Source organism: Podarcis cretensis (assembly GCF_951804945.1).
Source record: "Podarcis cretensis genome assembly, chromosome: 7".
NCBI lineage: Eukaryota > Metazoa > Chordata > Lepidosauria > Squamata > Lacertidae > Podarcis > Podarcis cretensis.
Window position 1 is genome coordinate 39,691,297 of NC_137176.1, and position 16,122 is coordinate 39,707,418.

The 16,122-nt window shown below is 39.8% G+C and overlaps 1 protein-coding gene and 1 long non-coding RNA gene across 4 annotated transcripts in view; one reads left to right on the forward strand and one right to left on the reverse strand.

Moving 5' to 3' along the window:
* RTTN (rotatin) overlaps positions 1-8,852 on the forward strand; it is a 96,614-nt gene extending 87,762 nt beyond the window's left edge. For all 3 annotated transcript variants that reach the window (XM_079982843.1, XM_079982844.1, XM_079982845.1), the window contains exons 45-49: positions 687-889; positions 2,752-3,019; positions 5,439-5,542; positions 7,114-7,183; positions 8,325-8,852. In XM_079982843.1, coding sequence (XP_079838969.1) covers positions 687-889; positions 2,752-3,019; positions 5,439-5,542; positions 7,114-7,183; positions 8,325-8,407 — 728 coding nt within the window. In that variant the 3' untranslated portion in view covers positions 8,408-8,852. The remainder of the gene's footprint in view (positions 1-686; positions 890-2,751; positions 3,020-5,438; positions 5,543-7,113; positions 7,184-8,324) is intronic.
* The window catches only part of LOC307219674, a 586,866-nt gene that overhangs the window by 103,739 nt on the left and 467,005 nt on the right, over positions 1-16,122 (reverse strand). The gene's annotated exons all lie outside the window — the stretch shown is intronic.

Here is a 16,122-nt window from a genome sequence, read left to right on the forward strand (position 1 = left end):
AGAACTGATCATGTTTTGTAGCCACAGATTACTGGGAAGAGTGATTTAGGAAACAGTGGGGATGTGATAGAATGCCCTGCTTGCAGGAAGCAGCTGGCTGGATCCCTTGAAACCGGAGGCAAGGACAAACAGCAATGTTGTGCTGAAGGACTATCTTGTAAAAACTGAATACGATTTGTTCTCGGAATTCTGTTAAACACATCTAGACATTTTAAATACGGTATTATTGGTCCATGGACTGACCGAATACTTCTAACCTGAAGAAAGTAAATAAAAGCAAATGTGATAGAAATATTGCACAATCCCCATGAAAACTAAATATCCTATTTGTAATTCTCTATTGCATGGAAGTGTATCTAGATATGTACATGCACAAACTGTTTCTGGTTATTTTAACTGACCCAAATTTAATGTACTTCCTATTGAGAAGAAGCTTGAAACATAAATTTTCTTCTCTGATCAACTTACAATAATCTTAGTAGAAAGCTGATAAAAAAGGCTGCATAAATACTTTAATGGTTCATTCATAGGTCTTGGTATGTTGTTTCGAAAATACATATTTCATAAATCATAATGAAATTGATAAGATTACATTTTTATATGAAAAGGATACATGTATTTATGGAAACTGTATATGTATAAGTTTTTCCTGATGGTTAAATGCAACTGTGGTTCCATCTTTGAAGGCTGTGGTTCTCTGTGTTTGGCAAGCAGTGGATTGTCTCCTCTTCAAACAGCCCAACGAACAGCAGCTGGAAACTCTCTAATGCATAGCATTGTGAAGTTGGCTACCCAAACCCCAGCCGAGAACAGCACAATCCAACAGATGACCTTTAATCTTCTGGCTAACGCTGTTGTATCTCATGACTGCAAGGGTGTTCTTCAGAAGGTATGCATACATTTTATTTCTAAACTTCACAAAGAAGTTTAGGTTTTGCACAAAACCAAGTGAAGATGTTAAGACACTTATGTGGTTTGAACCAAGCAAAAATTGTGAACAGAAGAACGATGCTTAGGATGATGAATAGGGTCAGTTATGGGGAAAGGCATAGCAAACATAGGCTTGGTTCATACATCACATTAAACCATAGTTTATTTTAAATTATGGCTTAAAGTGAATAAGCAGTATGTTATCATCAACAACAATGGAAAGTTTTGAAAAAAAGCTGTTTTCTATTATTCAACCATGTAATTTAATTGTTGGTTATGACAATTTGCAAAAACAACAACTGCTATACATGATTTTTTTTTGCCACAGGACATTATTCATTTATTTTTTAAAAGAAAAGAATAGTAGTATAGGCATAATTTAGTTACTGATTTTGCATACAAGCCTAATTTAAAGACTATGGGTTGTATTCAACTAACTTTGCTCAGTGTAGATCCATTGAAATTAATGAATTGAAATTAATGGACCCTTATCCTGTAATATCTTGCTGTAGGATTGCTTCCTCGTTGCTATATTGTGCACGCTGTTTTCCTGGCTGCTGTTTCAACTGCTGTACCCTATTCACCAGTTTCCTATGTTGCACATCGTAAAGTAAAATAATTAGGATAATATTTGCATACAGCTCCAACACATTTAGACATTAATTATATGCACTGTCAATATACTTTGTCATGTGTCAACATTGCTTTTTGTGGAAAGGTGGGCCTCTATCCCTTGATCTTCATTTACATTCTTTGCTGCTTTGAAAAAAAGTCAGTATTGTTATCTCAAAAATGAAAAGCATGGGATGTGCCTTTTTCCAGAAATGATTGGCTTGCTTTGATGCAATAATTCTCTTTTGAATAATACAGTAATTTCCTGCTTATGCTTGATGAACACTGTCGGAAACTATAAAGCACTTAATCATTAGGGCAATTCCCTCCCTCATCTGTGAGCTCACGATCTTCACTGCTTCTTAGAGCAAGACAATGAGTGGAACAAGGAAATAATACTCTATTCCTTTTGCCCATCAAGCAGAGCAGAAATGGGAATTGATTGTGTCCTTCCTTCTGGTCTCGATAAGTTGGTTGGCATAATACAGCATTCCACACTTAAAACTACTTTTAACTTTGCTATTAGTATTATTGCTTGATTTCTATACCAAAAATTCGGTTTACAGAATGTGAAATGAAATGCAACAGAATAAAATAAAGAGGCAAAATACAAAAATGGGTCAGCTGATCAGAAAGTTATTTAAAGAATAATGATTCATATGTTAAGCTTGCTGAAGTAACTAAGTCTTAAATTAGTATGTACTAATCACCTGCTTAATGACACTTGTCTGCCATGAGGGTTGAGTATAGCTCAGTATTAACACATCTGATGGCAATAATGTTTCCAGATTATAATGCATAAACTAGATTGACTGAACAGTGTAGGAAGAGGAGGATTTTATTTATTTATTTTTACTGACTGCATTATTAATATCTGTTATGAAAACAGCATTCTAGTTTCAGGCTGGTGTTGAATTTTTCATAATTTCAGGAAGTTTGGGCAAATGGTACGTTCATTCTGTTCTGTTTTGTGCAGGCTGAGGTCATTCACTGAAGCAATGGTCAGGCTGAAGCAATAGATGAAAATATACTACAATTCGAAGGGTCACTTGGGAGGAAGAGCTAATTTATCAAAACTGCAGAACAGTGTTTCAAGATCAAAGCTTCTGGAGAAATAGCTTGTTTGGGGGAGGAAATGTGTTTTACAGAAGAACTGTGAAATGGTGTTCTTCAGTAATGTGGTATGTTTTTGCCCCTGTCATATTCCAGAGTAACTTTCTGCAGAACTTTTTGTCGCTGTCATTGCCAAAAGGAGGAAACAAAAGCCTTGGTCCCCTGGCTGTTGCTTGGCTGAAACTCCTCTTGAATTTATCATTTGGAGAAGATGGGCAGCAAATGATTGTGAAGCTGAATGGTAGCTTAGATCAGCTTATAGAGATGGCCAAGTACAAACACCGAAGCCATCCATACACAATCCTTCTGATTCTGCACAACACCTGCTTTAACCCAGTCAACAAATCCAAGATACTGGCTAATGGTAGGTACTGATTATTTAAAGTGTTGCCTTGATACAGCTATGCTATTTTATGGTAATGATAAATTGCCATATATATATCAACCTTGGTGAGTACCGTAGATTCCGGCGTACAAGACAACTTTTTAACCCCGGAAAAGAGGTTAAAAAGTTGGGGGTCGTCTTATACGGCGGGTATGGGCGGCACAGAGCGGAGCCCGCCCACTGCTGCTGCTGCGGTGGCTCCGAAGCAGTGGGTGGCTGGCTCGGCTCTGCGCCGGGAGAAAGGTGGCCGGCACGGAGCCCGCCCCCGCGGTATATAAGATTTTATATATGATTAAACTTGATTGATAAAAACTAAGATTAAAGGTAAAGGTAAAGGGACCCCTGACCATTAGGTCCAGTCGTGGCCGACTCTGGGGTTGCGGTGCTCATCTCGCTTTATTGACCGAGGGAGCCGGCGTACAGCTTCCGGGTCATGTGGCCAGCATGACTGAGCCGCTTCTGGTGAACCAAAGCAGCGCACAGAAACGCCGTTTACCTTCCTGCCGGAGCTGTAACTATTTATCTACTTGCACTTTGATGTGCTTTCGAACTGCTAGGTGGGCAGGAGCAGGGACCGAGCAACGGGAGCTCACCCCATCGCGGGGATTCAAACCGCCGACCTTCTGAACAGCAAGTCCTAGGCTCTGTGGTTTTACCCACAGCGCCACCCGCATCCCCTAATTAAATTTATACAGTTGCTAATTAAGCATTTTGGAACTCTAGAGCACACTGTTCAGTTTTTGCAGGGAGTTGGCTAGGGCACTCCTGAAATAAATTTATCACATGCTGTGGCATGCCAACAAATAATTTATTTAAAGAATTTAGGCAGTACCCTTTAGTGCTAAGCTCCAAATTGTGCGCAACTTAAAATCAGAAAACATGTACAGTAAAAGTGAAAGAATAGCATAAAGTTGCACTACAGTGGCTATAAAATCTGTAAAATTAGAAGAAAATAACCCAGCTAGAAAAACAAGTTACATCCTACCATGAAACATATTGGAATGCCTGAGTGTTTGTATTATAAAGTACTTTGCTTGGCATCAGGCAGCTTTTCACATGTGGACCATCACTACCGAATCACCTGCTGGCTGCTGTCTATGTTTGGTGAGGGACACCCAGAATGACTAGGCAGGCTGATGTGATAATATGGACTGTCCTCTACCACAGCCTTTCCCAACCTCTGTTCCCTGGATTTTCTAGGACTACAACTCCCATCAACCTCAGTGCTCAAGGAGGGGAGGTGGGTTGTAGTTCAATAACATCTGGGGACCCAAGCTTAGGAAATGCAGTGGTACAGGACAGTCCTTCATATAACTTGGACCTCAGCTGTTTAGGACTTCATAGATCAGGGATATGCAAACTCGGCCCTCCCGATGTTTTGGGACTACAACTCCCTCCATCCCTAGCTAACAGGACCAGTGGTCAGGGATGATGGGAGTTGCACTCCCAAAACATCTGAAGGGCCAAGTTTGCCTAGGCCTGTCATAGATAGTCACTTTGAATTGTGCCTAGATAGGGGTTAGTATTTTAATGGAAAAAGCATTCTTACGTCACTGCAAATTAGACCCCAGCTAAATGGATCCATAAGAAACCTGCACATATTTTGTCATCATATGGTGTGTGTGTGCATGTCTGTATACACATGTAGTGGAAGCAATGCAATGAAACAGAATTTTTATATGTTGCAAGGTTTCTCATGAGGGGAGGGGGCAACAGATGAAGCTACATGTTACTTTCTAACAGAACTTTTAACAGTTTCGATCTACAATTACCTTCATACTTGGAAACCTTTCTTAGGCAATCATTATTCAGCTCCATAATCTGCTTTAAATATAATAGAACAGAATCCTAATATTCTGAACATGGTGATAATGGAATGCCAAGTGTGCAGGTACATTTTGAAGACAGAAAAGGATGTGTAAGAAGCAGCAGAATAATGGGTTTTTGCCAGTGCAGGTGGGTTAAGATTATCAGTGTCTTAATTCCTACCTGCTTGGCTTTTACTAAAGCATATACTGTTTTTTTTAATTATTTAACAGAATTTATATGCTGCTTGATTGTAATAAAAGCAGTGATGTATCCATCTCTTTTCCACAACTTTTGGGTCTCCTAGGTAATTAGAATGCCTGCTTTGTAATTAAGATACCTGCAGTTTCTTGGCTTTACATGAAATTTAATACAGATTTATTTTTACAAAGAACACTTTCTAATGGCAGAAGTCAGGAGTGATTAGTTGAAAATAAATTATTCTGATGATATAAACCTACTGTACGTACAGTTGTAATATTTACCAGAGAAAAAAGAGACAAATTATCCATGGGAGTGAACTGGAGAAGCTGAAACGATGATATAATGTCCTTTTGTTCGGTGCATGTGTGGTCTTTTGTCTTCCTTGTAGATAAAGCCATTGCACTGCTATCTGACTGTCTAGAAAGTGATGATCCTGTAGCTCGAAGAATAGGAGCATCTGCACTTTGGGCTTTGCTTCACAATTATCAGAAGGTTAGTGTTTTGGGTTCTGTTTTTTTTTTTTTTTTTAAAAAAAAGATTGGATGTCTCTCTTTTGACATGTATGCACTGAAGCTTTGTAGCTTTTTCTTATGTTTTACATTATATATCTTACCTTTTCATTAGCATGGTCAATAAGACTGTACATCATTTTTAAAAATGAAAGCTTGCAGCAAAATTGGCAGGTCTTCAATCATTTAATCCATGATATTTAGCACCCCCAAGTCAATGACCCCTTTGGATTGCCAATCAACATGCTGCTATAATGAGAGAGGCCACAGTTGGAGAAATTTTTCATTTCTGTGTTTTGCATAAAAGTACAGGATGTAATCTTGACAATTGTTAAATTCCTTATTCCTGTGAAATAGCAAGTCTTACACTGGGATTATTTACATTCAGCCTGTATCCCACTTTCTCTTTATATTCTACCGCCATACTTACAATCTTTGCCCAAGGGTCCTTACCTTCTGCCTACCAGTTAGCTTCCCGCTGTATACCCTGCCCATCCATCCTTGCCCTGCCAGTATAGTAGAACTAGTGTGTGGGATGCTTCAATCCCAGCCATACTGAAAACTGCCGTCTCACAGAAACTGGTCCTGGGGCCATTTTGTTTCTGACAACTTCTTCCTGAGAAGTTGGAGTGTTTGTGAGTATTCCTTAGCATCATGCATCTTAAGGCATTGGCCCAAGTTTAAGGAAGTCCAGGTCAGTGATCTCTAAGAAAGCATCCTTCATGGCAGCTAATAAGGTTAAGATCACTGTTTCAAACTCTCTAAAGCTTCATAAAGTTTGATTGATGCAGAAGTGTAGAGCATTTTAATAATTTCTTCAGCTCTGTGGTTCTGATACACCCTCACCTGTTAAGCACCCCTGAAGCTTACAGAATCCTTGAGAACTAAGTACTGTAATTACCTGTTTTCAGAACCCTGTTCTGGGTTCCGTTTTCCTGTTTATGCCAGAGTGTGAAAAAACATTTCTGTTCTGCACCCAATTACACTTAGTGGAACTCCAATTCGATTAAAAAGGAAATGATGTCTGTTTCTGAAAGCACATATTCTTCCTCCACTCTCAGCCTCTGCATGCAAGCTGCAAGGTACATAATGCATCAAATTATTACTGATAAATGGCAACATAATGCATCTTATTGTAGGTTATGTGATGCATGGCTTTAAAATACGCTCCTTATTGTCATGTAACAGACAGCCCTATGCTCATTCCAGCACCATTGCATCCAGCAAGAAGTTGACAAGTGTGTCACACAGCATCTTAATATTCAAAGAGGAACTTTCTGTTATGCTGAGCTTTGCAAACAGCCATGTTCAGGGAGATTGTGGCTCCTTTTATTGGCTGTATTTCATTGAACTCTGGTCTCTTCCCGCCCCCCTCCTCTGCCTCACAGCGCTATGCACAATGGTGTGCTCACATGTTGCATTCTTAAGTTTCTGAATGTCATAGCTTTGTGGCCTGCTGCCAATAAATGACTGCCAAGGAGAAGGAATGATCTTAAGAGCATCGGCACGGGGGAGTTAATACAGTCATTGGATTATTCTTTCTTTGTGCTACAGGCAAAAGTGACTTTGAAGAACCCATCAATAAAAAGAAGAATAGACGACGCCTTCCTTTCAGTCAAGAAAAGTACGTTTTTAACGGAGAAAATTTGGTTTTCCATCTCAAAAGGAGTAGCAGCTGATGCGGGGATTGTTTTGCAAACAGCTCATCAATATTCAGTGTGGACCTCAGAAACAAACACATAGTATGCAGTACTATTGTAAATAAATCCCACTGAGTTCAATGGAGCTTGCTCCAAAAGGAAGTGCGCACAGGTTTGCAGCAACGTCAACAAACTTCCTGAAGCTTTGTGTTCTTTGGACTGTACTTTTGACATTCATAACGTGCCTTAAAAGAAAAAAGAAAAACCTTTTTACGTGAGCTAGCTTAGATTAGTTTATTAGTACTGAATATTGGATATATCTGTATATCTTTCTCCCATTGCATATTGCCTAAAATCTTAGAGAAAAGGCATAGTCAAAATTAGCCTTTTAAACAGAATCATGCACGTCATGAGCATATTAAGTTTAATTCTGAGAAAGACTCAGACTGGGTTAGACCCTTACTAAGCTTCCTTTAGTGGACATGGAAGCCTCTGTAGGGTTGGGTTGCCCAGGGGAGAAGCATGAGTGGTAGTACTTGAGTCTCCTTGTACTCCAGTGGGATCCTCCACTAGACCAAAGTTCCTTCCATAAACATTTTCACAGAGCCTGCTTTTGAGAGCTCTACTTACAGTAGTTTGATCAAGGGGGCCAGTATGTTCTCAAATGTGATTTCCAGCATTAGTTATATAAAATTATCATTGGGCGATTTGGGGAAGAGTTTAGCTTGGTACTAGAACATATGCTTTGCATGGGAAAGACGCCAGGTTCGGTCTCTGGCATCAGGCAAGGTTGGTAAACACTCACTTTCTAGAACCCTGGAGAGTTGCTGCTAGTTTGTGTAGGCCAGGGGTGGGAACCCCCAGCCGCTCTAATCAGTGTAGACCTACCTCAATGAGCCAGATAAATCAGTGATCTGGCATGTGCTGCTATAAACCAATTATAGTAGTATGCTTTCTGAAACCAAAGGCTTATTAGAACTTCTGCCCTGATTGTTGCTTTAAAAAAAATACAAAAGTTTAGAAGGACCTGCCTTTTTAATGTTACTTTTAATTATCAGATAGATAAATTGCAAATACCTGATGTGATGTGTGCGGTTCTCTCCTCTCTCTCTCTCTCTCTTTTAGCTCTTCAGCAACAACAAGAAAACCAGCAAGATGCCTATCACTTCAAATGCCTGGAAGCCCTTGTGCTGCTTCTCAGTAGCTAACAGTAGCAGTGTTGCAGAGCTGGTTCCCTCCCCTTTTGAAGGACACCAGAACCCAAATGGAATCTTAAATCCACTGAGTGGAAGAAATCTACCACTAAAGAATTATGTTAATTCTTTGTACTGAGGATCCTGCGCCACAGAAACTCCACAAAATGTGTTTGTCTGTGGCAACCGTGTTCCAGTGCCTTGATGCTATAAGAGGCAAAGGAAAGAATGGAATATAAAGCATGGATTTTTAACAATGTACATTATATTTTTATTTTTGATACATTTTACACACACTTTTTGCAGTGTCTTTACACGTTTGCTTTTAGAAGACACGCTGCTCTTCAGCTGAAGCGTATTAATTATATATAAGGAGGCATAGCACTTATAATATAAATGATGTAAAACATTTTTTCCACAATGTCTGAACTTGTATAAATAAAGATGTCACCAAAATGTTGATTGGCACTATCACTTGCAGTGAGAAAAGGAGGACTGCCTCTTGGCTGCTACTGTACAGTGATTTAGCCTAGATACGGAAGGAAATGTACTCAGGCTGTGTTACCTCTTCCTCATGAAGCAGATGCTGAAAAGCCACTGAGATCAGTGCTAGCCAAAGGCTTTCAGAAAAGCTTGGGCTGCAAAATGCTAACATCATGTCTTGTTCTACCATAGATCCATTTAAATTCATTTCAGAAAAGGGCAACCGGGGGAGAGTCCCCTTCTCCTTGTGCCCTCCATCTTTCCCAACATCAGGGTCTTTTCCAGGGAGTCTTCTCTTCTCATGAGGTGGCCAAAGTATTGGAGCCTCAGCTTCACGATCTGTCCTTCCAGTGAGCACTCAGGGCTGATTTCCTTCAGAATGGAGAGGTTTGATCTTCTTGCAATCCATGGGACTCTCAAGAGTCTCCTCCAGCACCATAATTCAAAAGCATCAATTCTTTGGCGATCAGCCTTCTTGATGGTCCAGCTTTCACTTCCATACATCACTACTGGGAAAACCATAGCTTTAACTATACGGACCTTTGTTGTCAAGGTGATGTCTCTACATGATAGAGCATGATAGAAGTGGATAGAAGTGGCATGGAGAAAGTGGATAGAAAAAGTTTTTTTTTCTCATAGTGCTAGAACTTGTGGACATTCAGTGAAGCTGTGGATAGTTAAACTAGATAAATTCATGGAGGAGAGGGCTATCAGTGGTTACTAGCTGTGATGGCTGTGCTTTGCTGCCACGGTTGGAGACAGTGATGCTTCTGAATACCATTTTCTGGAAACCATAGGAAGGGAGAATATGCTTGAATCCTGCTTGTGGGGTTTCTCACATGCCAGGCCCTCCCCCACGTGTATACCAAACAGGGCTGGAATCTTATAGCGAAGCATCCTGATTCTCCACAGCAAAAAAGTAGCATTTTGAGGTGATAGAACATGCAATGAGATGACAAGCCAGAGTTGTGTGTGCTCTGATATGCACCTCATGATGAATAAATGAAAAAGAACAGGCAGAATAAGTACATGGGCAGCATTCATATAGGACTGGCTAGTGTATGTTTTTAATGCAATATTTCCTTTTTAAACAGTCCTGTACTAGCTCACCTTTTGGCAAAATGGAGATCAAGGTACCAAGGGAGCATAAAACTCATCTTCCTTCATGCTCTCATTTAGGTTTTAAAGAGGTTTATGAGGGTCTCGTTTTTAACATAAATTATATTTTAAATCTCCATATTCTTCTAAAAAAATTGAAGTGCAGCTTCCCTTTATTATGTTCCAAATGGCTTTAGAGTACAAAATGTCGATGACTAAGAATCCTTTCAGGAGTATTAAGTATTGTGTGCCTGTCTTGGATCTGTCCAGAGTAGGTTTTGAATCACTGGTGTCCATAGCAACAATGCCACATAATAGTTAGTTAGCTTTCCTTTGATTCTCCAGCAGGCAGTTCTGTCTCAGATGTTCACCATCCCTATGTTCTGACAAAACAAACATCAACTGCAAATCCATATTCTACTTTCGTGGCTTTGTTTGTATTATTTTTTTAGGTTGCATGCCAAATAACTAGGAACCATAAATGTTACCTCTTTATCCCCTCCTCCCACTCCAGCTTTCACTTCTTTCACCATCCTTCTCATACGGTGAGGTAAGTGGAAACTAATAAAATAGAGTGTTAAATGAGAAGAAAGGCCTTGGAGGGATATTGTTAAATGTCTTTTGAGGCAGCTGAAAAATGTGTTGCACCTAGATCTAGATTTTTGTCACATCAGGTTGTTAAAAGTACTTCTAGAAAAGTGTACTTGAGGAAATGTGAAGCACTATGGAAGAAACCCGAGAAAATCACTGTAAGAGTGATACTTCTCAAAAGATAGCAGGTTTAAAAATGGAGGGAAATGTCTGTGTCATCTGTGTGTTTAGGAGCTGTTTAGATTTATATTTTAGATTCTTATCCTATGGCTCTAAATAAATGAGAGAAGAGTGACCTCCCCCAACTAATTTTGGATTGGTACAGGAATTGAAAGCACTTTTGAGATTTTTAACGAGTTTTAGGAACTGAAATAAAGCTTACTCCAAAATCAATTCTAATTTGCTAAAATATTCTGGTTATGCCCTTTCCAAGTATTCCATATATCAGGTGTGAGGAACCTTTGACCCTCTAGGTGTTTCTGATCTACAACTTCTGACAGCCCTAGCAAGCATGGCCTACGTACAGGGCCGGGTTCAGAGAACACTGCCATCTGAATCTGGAAAGGCTGAGACTGTTTTGAACAGATGCCTAGATGCAATGGATGAGGATCAACATACTGAGACTGAATCCTAATAAGAAGGCGAGTGGTTCCTAGGTCTGGGAGTTGTCATTGATTCTCCAAGCGTTTGCATCCCCTCTGAAGAAACAGGTACATACGTGCTCCTCTATCCATCTTTATCACTGGGGGCACAAGTAATCTCAGTAGTGTGCGCGGCAAGGTCCTAATAGCAGTGCCATCAAGGAAGAAAGAGATTTCGCAGGGCACTTCGGTAGGAGGCATTTTTGGGGAAAGCTGTAGTCCTTTCTAGGCATTCTGAAGCTGGGCTCACTAAACATGTATGTGAAGGTAGTGACGGCAACAGCATGGGAATGACCAAACCAGATCTGCTCCCCCTCAAATGCCATTTCTGTTGTTTTCCATGAGTTGGAGACTGGCTGTATGAAGCAGGGAGGCTCATTGGGGCTCCCTGTGCATTTAGCACTGGGTTTATGGATAAATAAGATATCAAATTGTTGCCTGTGTAGCATATTTTGAAAACTGCATCTTTTGGACTCTTGTCTGCACACATGGCCCCTCTCCTGAAGTGTGGTTACATGAATCTATGTTTGTAAGTTAGTAGGTGAGATATTCAGCATCTTTACCTGACATGGAAGTTGGTTTCGGAGCATTAATTTCCCATTTCTATCCTCTTTGGTGCCTGGTCAAAAATTTATTAGCTCTCATTTTAAACTGTAGCTTTTAATATATATTTTTAAAAAACCTACTGAAAGTTGAGAGAGGGAAGGAGAGAGAAACAAACAATATAGTATTACTGTTGTCTTTTTGTCAGGGTTCCTAATTTAAGAAGGCAAATGACAAGTTCTTATGTTCTTTTGTGAAAACGAGCTATATTCTGCATGTTGTGGAGGAAATTTCCATGTACAGAGGAAATATGTGTGGGTTGCTCTGTGAAAACCACAGATCTGACGATAATCCATCCATTGCAACAGTAATAGGGCAAACAGCAAATGTTCCATGCAGAAAAGAGAAATACAGTAAATAAAGAGGGCAGCTAGCTTCATGAAGCTGGATGACATACGGTTATCAAATAGCGAATTAAATATCACTTGTGATTATTACAGATGGGAGAGAAATTTGGTTCTCCCAATTAAAAGTGCGACCCCATCTAATCTGCCCTTTCCAAAACAATACACAACAGAAACACAGCTATCTTTCAAAATTCACACTTTTCTCTGAAGTTTTCAGTGCAATTCTCCGACGAAACAAATGTGTAAAAAAATGCATATACGAGGGGAAAGTATGCATAAAAATGCAGTTTTAGTGAAAATAATATTAAAATGAATTGCATTAGGCAAAACTGCATATATTAGGAGTAATGTTAATGTATTTTGTTGAGGACTTCTTTAAAACAAATCACAAAGTATGAAGAATTTAAGAGTAGAAAAATGAGAAACTGATAGAAACTGTAATGGACATAATTTCTCAACCCTAAGGAGTATAACCATGGTAGAATGCTGCTTTACTTAAATGTGTTTTGTAATACTGAGTGTCATGCCAAAGCCTGCGCTCCATTCCCCCCCCCCCCCAAAAAAAAAGTTTCTTCAGCTGTAAAATAGGCTTTTCTTTTTCTACCTCTTGTGTGGAACAAATTAGAATGTGTTTATAATTTTAGTGGGTGTGGGATTGCGCTTACTTTATTGTAGACGTGGGGCTGTGAATGATGCATGTTTTCCTTTCCATTCAACTTTTCTTCAAAGTTGTGCAGGCGCCCTGGCTTCTCATGCTTACTGATCTGAAAAAGCCCCATGGGAGGAGTTGCCTCACAATGTCTTCCCCCAAGTTCCGTTTTAAATTTGGGAAGCTGGGGTGGATATCTACATAATGCGTGAGGCTGGTGTGCTTGCTTTTTTTTGTTCTTAAGGGAATTCCTTCTCTTTTTTAAAAGTTAACAAAAAATATCTTTTTTGCAAGTAAACAGACTTTAACTAAAAAACAAAAACAAAGAAAGACTGGGCACACAGAATCTCTGCCTTCTACACTTACAGTACACCCCAGCCTTGCATGTCCTGCAGTTTTCACCAAGGAAGGGCACTTGGGAAGGCTGCGCAGTGCAGATCACGGGGGATAATAATTTGTAGAATGGAAGCACTGCTTGGCCACCTTGGAAGTATGATAGACAATAAAACACCCTGATCACCCCCATGATAATTTCACTAAAGATTTATCTTGGGTTAGAAATACATTAAATGCATAATAATAATTAAAAATTATTCCCTCTGCAATCCAATTGTTAGATCTCAAGACATTTAGAGCTGTCTAAGGGTGATTTTTTTAAAAAAGGTTTTTAAATTTTGCAGTTACAGTATAACAAAAAAGAAAGAAAAGTTGAAACATTGTCAGCTGACATTATCAAGAAGAATATTTCATCAGTTCAAATTTAAACATATATCCAAATGTCCAGTGATATTGATATGTACAAGTCATGTGTCTGAAGATAGAAAAGGATGGTGAGATCTGAGCACTGAGTAGTAGATGGTGGCTATTTGTCCTTTTGGTCTTGTAACACAAGTCTCTTAACTGCCATAAGGGCTCATAAAGTCTATGATAAGTTTTTGAAGAATGGGTAAGGATAGAACACCCATCTCTGAAGGCAAAAGGGAAAATGTTGTTTTGTGTAGAATGAATCAATCAGGAGGTTCTTGTAAATTGCCATTTATCTGTTTGCAGCAGGGGTGGAGAACTGCATCTGGGTCGCACTCTTCTCTGCGCCATGCCATGCCGGCCAGCTTTGACAGGTGGGGATGGCTGCCGACCTGTCAGTCAACTGACATCACTGTGATGGCACAGCACTTTGAAAGAATCAACCATCAGCTGACCGTTTGCACTTGCAAAATATATCTTCTATGTACCTCACACTTCACAGCTGTAGGGCAGATTGGAGTTGTTGTTTAGTCATTTAGTCATGTCCGACTCTTCGTGACCCCATGGACCAGAGCACGCCAGGCACTTCTGTCTTCCACTGCCTCCCGCAGTTTAGTCAAACTCATGCTGGTAGCCTCGAGAACACTATCCAACCATCTCATCCTCTGTCGTCCCCTTCTCCTTGTGCCCTCCATCTTTCCCAACATCAGAGTCTTTTCCAGGGAGTCTTCTCATGAGGTGGCCAAAGTATTGGAGCCTCAGCTTCACGATCTGTCCTTCCAGTGAGCACTCAGGGCTGATTTTCTTAAGAATGGATAGGTTTGATCTTCTTGCAGCAGATTGGAGTGGTTTGTCCTAAATGGCCTGTTGGGCCACATGGGGAGCTGTAGAGGGCCAGAGACTCCGCACCACGGATCTGTTGAGTGACAATGGGAACTAAACAAGGGAAGGGCTGTAGCTCAATGGCTTGGCATGCAGAATGCCCCAAATTCAATTCACAGCATCTCTGTATAGTTGGGAATGCCCCTATCTGAAAGCCAAAGAGAGCTGCTGTTGGCCAGTGTTGACAATACTGAGCTAGATGAACCAGTGACTTAACTCAATATAAGTTAACTTCCCATGTTTTGATGCAATATGTCTATCAAAACTTCTCAATACATAACCAGTGTTGTCACTGGGATTGCAAGTGCTTTCTTTCTGAGCAAAACATTAGCAAGAAGATGTTCCTGTTTAACTTTTTAAGGCTTTGTCTACAGCCCTTTGTTTTAAGGCACATCTCTTATCAAATTGCAGTTTTACTGCGGTCTCCTGTTTGGGACTGAACGTTTAAGAAATAAATCTCAGCAGGAAATAGGCTTTTTCCCTTTTCAGCAAATCTGCAGCCTCCAATCAGGACTCATTGCAGGGTTTAATCAGATCTTTCAGAGAGAAATTAAAAGCAAGGATAGTCATCTGATTTACGCATGATAAAACATAAATGATGGGGAAAGTGGATGAAATGTTGCACAGTTTTGAACACTCTGTAAGTTACAGCCAAGTCTTTGCACTGCTTCTGCCTGCTTCTGAATTGGAGTTTGTTCATCTCTTTAAATCAAAATAACTGTGCACCTCTCACGGTGGTACATTGCAAAGTTAAATTTATGTTGGCCAAGATTGTTGCAGCCCTTGGATATTTCATCTGATGTAAAAGGAAAGAGTGCCATTGTTGTTCCTTGTAGCCAATGCATTCTACTGTTGTCCTATTTAAGAAGGGCCATCTCAGAGGCAAAGGTCACAAGCAGCATTTTGTGTACATAATTCCAAATTAAATCAGGTGAAATGTTGCACACTAACCTTGGAGTATTGCAGCCATCATGGTTCAGCATGAAAACTGCAATCTTCATCTTTCTCTTCCTCTCAACCCCATTTTATAGATGCAGAATACAGGCTGTGAACGAATTAATGGTTTGACCAAAACCATTGAGTTGGCTTAACAAAAATTTGAAAAGCACCTCCCATGTTCACAGTGCCTCTTTGCCTTCTGCTACCATGCTAGTTTATCTCTTAAAGCATATTAAAACTGAATAATAATGAAGGGTAGTTTCCCAGGAAAGCCCACCAGATTCAAAGGGTGGGAAATGACTGAGCATCTCCAAAGAAATCCGGGAGAGCAACTGTAAAAGGCCACCTTAGCTGTGTTGGGCTTTATGAAGCTTTGAGATGTGTTTGACATCAGCTGATGCAACACCCAATGCTAAGCAAATAAAAATTATTTAAAACAAACAAACAAAAAACCACCTGCTATTAACGCACCAAAAATAGTTCATATATGTTCCCATACTGTGCATGGCTGAATGAATGAGCACAAAAATGGCATCACACTATGTTTTTTAACTATAGAGTTAGAATTGTTCTCTATTAATCACCATGTCCCTGCTATTCTCTATTTTATTTGCCCATGCTAAAATAGGTCGCTTGGGGTATATATGTCAAGTAGGGTTGCTATAAGAGCACTGGCACATCACCAACAGAATTAAGACTTTTATCATGTCTATACAGTAGCTCATGCAATCTGACTGTTAAACTGGCTAATGG